The sequence below is a fragment of the Ursus americanus genome, chromosome 25 (genome assembly GCF_024610735.1).
Source record: "Ursus americanus isolate L20-20 chromosome 25, mUrsAme1.1.p, whole genome shotgun sequence".
Classification (NCBI taxonomy): domain Eukaryota; kingdom Metazoa; phylum Chordata; class Mammalia; order Carnivora; family Ursidae; genus Ursus; species Ursus americanus.
In genome coordinates this window covers 28,983,360-28,990,823 of record NC_142151.1, presented here as the reverse complement: position 1 = coordinate 28,990,823, position 7,464 = coordinate 28,983,360, and the positions used below count along the sequence as shown (strand labels likewise).

At 44.7% G+C, this 7,464-nt stretch overlaps 1 protein-coding gene across 17 annotated transcripts in view; it reads left to right on the top strand.

Moving 5' to 3' along the window:
* CAPRIN2 (caprin family member 2) overlaps nt 1–7,464 on the top strand; it is a 46,469-nt gene continuing 39,005 nt past the window's right edge. For 10 of the 17 annotated variants that reach the window (XM_087855745.1, XM_087855743.1, XM_087855741.1 and 7 more), the window contains exons 1-3: nt 262–472; nt 1,576–1,841; nt 3,705–3,767. In XM_087855745.1, coding sequence (XP_087711871.1) covers nt 1,590–1,841; nt 3,705–3,767 — 315 coding nt within the window. In that variant the 5' untranslated portion in view covers nt 262–472; nt 1,576–1,589. Of the gene's footprint in view, nt 185–260; nt 473–1,483; nt 1,842–2,358; nt 2,474–3,704; nt 3,768–7,464 lie in introns of those variants that run through there. The other 7 variants (XM_087855750.1, XM_087855748.1, XM_087855747.1 and 4 more) reach the window with 4 other exon arrangements.

Below are 7,464 nucleotides of genomic sequence, written 5' to 3'. Positions count from 1 at the left end.
AGCCGGTTGGCTCTCGGGGACACACTGGGCCCACCTGGGGCCCCGCAATCTGCGCAATCGCAGGGAGAACGCGCCCTCTCGCGACCGACTTCCCGCCGCAGCCCGGCGTGGAACAAACGCCCTCCCGGGCCGAGACCCGCGCCGGCGGCGGCGGCGGCGGCGACTGGGGCACCGGAAGGAGGCGGTGCGGGGCAGCCCGAGGATGCGCGTGCGGGCGGATGGGGGCGGGGCGCGCCTATATCAGCCCCGCGCGGCGGAAAGGGCGGGCCTGGGCAAGAGCGGCTGAGTCGGCGGAGCGCCCGGCGCCGCAGACGCCGCCAGCGAGGACAGGGAGGGGAGAGGGAGGAGGCGGGAGGAGGAGACGCAAGTGCGGGGTGGCGCCGGTCCACCTCCGCAGCTCTCCTGGCTCCCGCCGGCTTTCGAAGGCGGGCCCGGGCTGCGGCAGCGGCAGCGGCCTCGGGGGCCTGCGGAGGTGAAGCCGAGCTGCGGCGGCCTGGGTCGACGCGGCGTGGGGAGGCGGCCCACCCGGGCGGGGTGGGCAGGGCTGGGTGGCCGCAGCGGCAGAGAGGTGGAAGGGCGGCTCGGCATCCTCGGGGCGGGGCCGTCGAGGGCAGGTGGCCAGTGCGTTTTGTTTCCAGGTCGGCCTCCCCAGAGGCACCTGCAGAAGGGGCCCCAGCCTGGTGCCTCGGCGTCCGGAAGGCTGTGGGAAGGGCGGGGGTCGGTGCCCTCGGGGCGCTGAAGTGGCCGCCCTGTAGTGGCGACTCTCGCGCGGGCCCCTGCGGGGATTGAGGATCGGCGCTGGCCTGCATGGGGCCTTTATGTCCTTGCTTTGGGGGTGCTCCGTAAGGGGATGCGTGGGGGTGAAGGAGGTGCGAGGACCACTGACCAGGGCGGTGTAAGGCTCGCGACGATGAGCTTTTAAACTGGTGTGGTGTGAATGGTTATGGCTTAGTCTAAACGGAACAGAAAACCAAGTTGGGGCTCTTGCAGGTACCTCGCTACAAATGTCCAATAGTGACGGACTTGCCTTGTAGGCCCCCGAGCAAGCAAAGGGAAGTTAGGGGTCTTGTTCAAGAAGCTACTCTTTAGTGAATGAGGCTGTGAAAGAATGTGTGCTCGGGATTTTCTCTTAAATGGCGTTGTTTATGACTGCGTTGGGGCTAGTGGTGAGGGATAATGTAAAGAGGTTTGAAAGGCTGCCTTAAGGTCCTAATGGGGAGAGCTTATTTTTTGTGTGTCATCATTTGACCATAGAAATTATTCAGAATGTGGATTGCCCTTACGAGAGAAGAGGAGCTCTGAAGCCATTGCTTGATTAGCAGTTCTCCCTCTGTGGAAAGTTGGATTTCTGGAAACATCCCCTGTATTGTAGATTTTGCCTACGTAAAGGCGCTAGTGCTTGGCACTAATCACCTTAAAAGTAGTGAAATAGAAGCACCATTACTGGGTTTTGAGTTCACTTCTGTGGAAGAGAATTTTGAGGGAGTGGGTCTAGACTTCTCAGGGAAGTTAAAGTTTCCTTGTATTCCTCTACCCTGAATTTACTTTTATATCTAACTTTTTTTCTTCCTTCAGCTTCATCTGTTTCAATGGTGCAACTCTCTTCATCTCCTTTTGGTTACCAGTCACCTTCAGGCCGTTCAGAGGAGGGAAGAGAGGGGAATATGAAGTCAGCCAAGCCCCAAGTGAACCACAGTCAGCATGGGGAAAGCCAGCGGGCCATGAGCCCCTTGCAGTCTGCTCTCAGTTCTGCTGCCTCTCCTTCCCAAGCATATGAGACATATATTGATAATGGACTCATATGCCTTAAACACAAAATTAGAAACATTGAGAAAAAGAAGGTAACTATTCCCCTCGCATCCTTGTATATGTACCATCTGTAATAAGTAATAAGGGCCAGAGAACTGACATTTTTACTTCCTAAAAGACGTAACTAACCTTGGGATTTAGCTGGCTGAAAACATACAAGCAGGTTAAATGTTAGGTATATTAAACATTTTCTGTTTGATTTTTCAGCGTAACTGAAAATATTCTTCATAGTAAAATTATTATGTATGCTGCTGTTGAAATACTTGAAGAGCTAGCAGCTTTAAGTCAGATTCTTTGAGTGTAGTATTAATGTTTCTTTTCATAGATGAGTAATAGCCTGATTTTTTAAGCTTGTTTTCCTTGTGACTTTCTGCAGCGGTTGATATTGCAGTATAGCTGCTGCAGTCATTGGAAGCCTCAACCACGGTAGAGCCAGAAAATGTTTTAGCACTAATTTTTGTGTTGCTAGGTGATCGTTTAAGATTGGTAGGTGAAAGCATTGTAGAAAGCCTTATAAAGGGACTCCTTATAATCAGCCTAACGTTACAGTAAATGCTGATGTAAAGATCCAACTCATTGCTCATTTCCTGAGTCATGGAGCCTGTGAAGCAGGACTGCACGTTGCTTTGTTGTGTCATGATTCTCTCTCGCTTGTGATAGTAAGGTGAGTGACTGTCTGGACCTGGGAACTCTTACATGGTTTTATTCTATGACCTAGTTAAACCTTAGGAAAGTTGCTTTTAATGGAGGAGCGTGAAGAGATTGAGTCTAGTTGACTCTGTTTCTCTCCCCGCGACCCAAGGTAGTGAAGAAAGGCCAGTTACTAGTAGCTTCTGTGTAGCCCTAGCTCTCACCAGTTGTCTTTTGAATGCATGCAGTGATGCAGTTAATCCCAAGCATGATAAGGTGAGTGTGCCTGGGTCAGCAGAAATTCCCTGCCACTATGGGAAACTAGTCAAAGCAGGATCCATGCAAAGCAGGATCTGTCGGTGGAAACTCTTTAATGTCTTTTACCCCCGGCAGAGGAACTACATGTATACGTTTATTCTCTAGCTGAACTATAGTACCTGTTTAATTTTGAATACTTATCTGGTCAGTACCAATGCTTTTGTTTCAAGCTTCTGGGAAAGCACTTTAAAGCTATAAAGCCGGTATGGGAGGAGCCTAAACATTGCTTTTGTATTTACTGAAATACATACCAAATTTAATATGAAAAAAAGATTTTGAATTAAGGCTATTATAATGCTAGAGAAAATATCTTTTGCGTTTCTATACTTCCATTAAGAAGTTTGCTATTGGACAAATGCCACATAATTCAACAGGTAACTAATAGTTTAAGCATGAGGTTGGAGGAGGATTTCTCAGCCTAAACGCTATTGACATTTTGTGCCAGATAATTCTTGTTGGTGGGGGGAGGGGCTATCTGGATTGTAGGGTGATTGGCAGCATCCCTGGCTTCTACCCAGAAGATGCCAGTAGCACTCTCCACCTCCTTCCCATCCTCCAAGCAGTGATAACCAAAAATATCTCCAGACATTGCCACAGATCCCTGAGGGTCAAATTTGTCCCTGATTGAGCACCACTGGGTTAGGGGCATATGATTGACTAGTTAAGTCCCTATGTGTTAAGTAGTCTTATTATAAACAGAGGCCACCAAGAGAAAAGAGTTTCATTACTGCTTAACTTTCCTAATTCCAGACTAATGTTGATTGTGTGTAATATTTTTTTCCCTGACTGGACCTTACCTGCAGTTGCTGCTTGCCTTATAGTAAACTGGTATTCTTACAGATTAATAGCTTACTTCAAGAACTTTGTTTTCTTAAGAAGCAGACTGTTAGTTTATTTCTTTAGAATTTTATATCAGACTATAGCAGATACAAGTTTCTCTTTTGTAGCTCAAACTTGAAGACTACAAGGATCGCCTGAAAAATGGGGAGCAACTTAATCCAGACCAGTTGGTAAGTGGTTTATGATCCTTTGGTCACACTTGCTCGTTTTTTTTTGTTGTTGTTGTTGTTTTTTCCTTAATAAAACTCTATATGGGTTTGGTGAGACCAAAGATTTGAGAAGGCCAATAAAGAAAATCCACTGGATTTTTCAAAAGACTGTCTTCTTCATGAGATCTGACGGATTACTTTTGCACTAACAGAGGGTATGGATGGGGTTGTGGGTTGTTAAATTTAAGAGTGAAAATGTAGACCATCACTAAGAGTTAACGTATGGATTTAAATTAAACTTTTGCTAGGGAGGAATGAAGAAGTGGAGGGAAGACTAGCTTTCCACTGTTCACTGATTTACTCTAAAGTGGTCATCTTTCTGCTCTAAAATGTCAAAGAATATTCTAGCTTGACTAGGTTTTCTCCTTTTTCTTCCCCCTAATCCCTTTTGCGTTCTCCCCTTACTTTTCTATCATAGATTGCTATGAAACCTCTCAGGGGGCACGTGTATCTGATATCTGGCTATCTGGCCTTTTTTTTTTTTTTTTAACCTTACTTTAAAAGAGTATTTGCACCTTTTAAAAATATATTCTATGGTATACCTGGCAACTGCAAGTTTTATCTAATGTGAAAGAGTTTTTGCGATATGAAAATAAAAAAACTGTTTAATGGATCTTTGCCTAATCACATCTCTTGGCTAGGAAGGGACAAAATTAAGTTATTCGATCTAGTCTGTAGATCTGTTGTTGTCTTCTTTTTTAGCTAAGATTTTTGGTTGTGTATCAAAAATACTGGCATTCAGGGTCTTTTCCCTTGCCATGTGGACTCGTCTTCACTGACCTAGAATTTTTGTGATGTAGGAAATTACAATTTTGCTGAGGCACAGATTTGAATTGTGTGAGCTCCGAGAATGATGTGCTCACACTGCTGGTGAGAGGACTTAGCTGGACATCCAGCATTTCAACATAGCTTTGTTTTCAACTGGCCTGGTATGTTCAATGATTTTTAAAGTGATAATACTTTTCTTAGTGTAAATATCCTTGAAGGAAGTGTTCTGTTATAGTAGTATGTGATTTTGGGGAAACGGGGGGTTAGGGGTAGGGAGGTTGGTGGTTCTCATGGTAGCTCTCTAAGAAATAAATGTCAAGGACAAGATATATTTCCGACTTCCAGCCAGGCAAACTCTAAACTCAGTCTTTCAGTACTGTCTTAATAACTACATGTTGCTTCTATAGGATTCACTTTGAATTCTCGAGTTAAATGCTGACAACTGCCAAATTTACATTGCCAATAGATAAGTCCTCGAAACTGTAGATTTCCTATGTTCAGTTGCCTATTTGGCATCTCCTGACTTCACCCTGCCCCCCAAAACCTGTTCCTCCTCTAATTAGTGATGTCAGTTAATGGCTTGAGGAACTAGAAGGATGGTGTTGGCAAGGAGAATTTCTCATCTTTCTCCTAATAGAGACCACACATCTAGCCCATTAGCAAGGTCAGTTCTCCCTTCAAGGTAAATCCGGAAACTGGCCATTTCTCAAATTCCGCTCCTGCCATCCTGGTCTAAGCCGCATCATCTTTCATCTACATTACTGTAGTGTCTTCCTCACAGGTCTTTCTATTTCTGTTCTTTGTCCAAGCCTGTTCTCAGCACGGTAGCTTCAGTACCCATCATGGTAGCAAAATGTCCTTACTGTGGCTGACAGAGTCCTATAAAAGATACTCCCTACGTCCTTTCAACATCTTTATTGCATTTCCTGCACTTCATCCCATGCTAACTTCATTCCTGCTACACTGGCCTCCTTGCTATTCCTCAAACATCCCAGGCACACTTCTGTTTCAGGGCATTTGCACGTGCTGTTCCTACTGCCTGGGATGCTTTATTCCCAGGTGTCTGAATGGCTCAGTTTTCAGTCTCCTTCAGCTTTTTATTTGAAGGTCATCTCAGTAAGGCTTGTCCGCACAACACTATACCTCCATTCCCCCATTCACGCTCCTTAGGTCTTTGCTTTAATTTCCTCTCTTTTAAGATTTTTTTAAAAAGTTTTTATTATATTATGTTAGCCACCATACAGTACATCCTTCGTTTTTGATGTAGTGTTCCATGATTCATTGTTTGTGTATAACACCCAGTGCTCCATGCAATACGTGCCCTCCTTAATACCCATCACCAGCCTATCGCAATCCCCCACCCCCTCCCTTCTGAAGCCCTCAGTTTGTTTCCCAGAGTCCATAGTCTCTCGTGGTTCATTCCCCCTTCTGTTTATCCCCCCTTAAATTTTTTTTTTTAAAAGATTTCATTTATTTGAGAGAGAATGAGCGCTTGGGGGGGTGGGGCAGAGGGAAAGGGGGAGAGAGAATCTTAAGTGGACTCTGCACTGAGTGTGGAGCCTACGAGGGGCTCCATCGCATGACCCTGAGATCATGGCCTGACTCAAAATGAAGAGTCAGATGCTTAACTGACTGAGCCACCCAGGCATCCTGCCTTGCTTCTCTGACCAGCTGTAAAATTCATTTTGTTTCTCTTGAAATGAAAGTTCCATTAAAGTAGAAATTCTGTCCATTGCTGTTTTCCTAGTACTTAGGATACTTTAGAGCATATAGTAAACATGTAAAGTATTTGTTACGTATAGATTTACTAAATAAAAAATGATAGAATGTTTTTAGATATAATTAAGCATGTAGTTTGTGGTACTTTTGAGAACTAACATATACAAGCAGTATATATTTGAGGTAGAAATTTAGAAAATGCAGATAAATGGGAAGAAAAAAAATGTAAAAATCTATGATCTGAACCCTCAGAGAACCGTCATCAGTAGTGTAGTATTTAATAAGTTCTAAGTTTAGGGTTTTTTTTGTTTTTTGTTTTTGTGAGTAAAGCGATAGACATTTGTTAAGTGAAGATACAGAAAAAGCTCTCAAGAGTGTGAGGGAGTCCAGACAGGGTTGCCTGTCTGGCAATGAGGGCCTTCAGGGTTGGTCTTTTATAGAAAGCTAAGCAGGAAACTTAAATTCTTTTAACATCTCTATTGATAACACCTTCAACGACTTCCTTTTTAGGGGCTTGTTATTCTTTGTTGGTCACAGGTGGTTATAATAAAGACCCCCACCCCACCCCACCCACCTAGGGCAGGGTGGTCCCATTTGTCCTCTTAGCGCTGGTTTCCCCACACCTCCACATTTTTGGGATTTCTGTGAGCCTGATCTCACAGCCCCCTATCTTTCCCTGCCTATCTCTTCCTGTCCCTTAGTCATTCCTCCCACTGGAATAGTAACCCTAACTGCGTGTTAGGGAACAGGCGATGACTGCTCTGGTGCTTCCTGCTGAAATGGGGCAGCGGGCCATGTGGCAGCTAGAATCTGTCCAGGGTCGGTCCTGGTGCTTGTGGTATGGCTCCAGGCTCATGATGGGCAGCACACGGTACGTGCATCAGCACATGGAAAAGGATGAACAGTTAGGCCCCAAATTATGATCACATCCCTTAGATAAGATCCCCAAGTACCAGTTTGGTCAAATAGGTAGTGGATATTTTGATCTTATTTAATTGATCACAAATGTTCCATATTAACTAAGTTTAGTTATTTAAGTTGGTAATAATTTACATAGTTCAGAAATTAGGAAATGTTTTATTACTTATTTTTTAAAGATTTTATTTGTTTATTAGAGTGCATGCAAGCATGAGCAGTGGGAGAGGGAGAAGCAGACTCCTTGTTGAGCTGG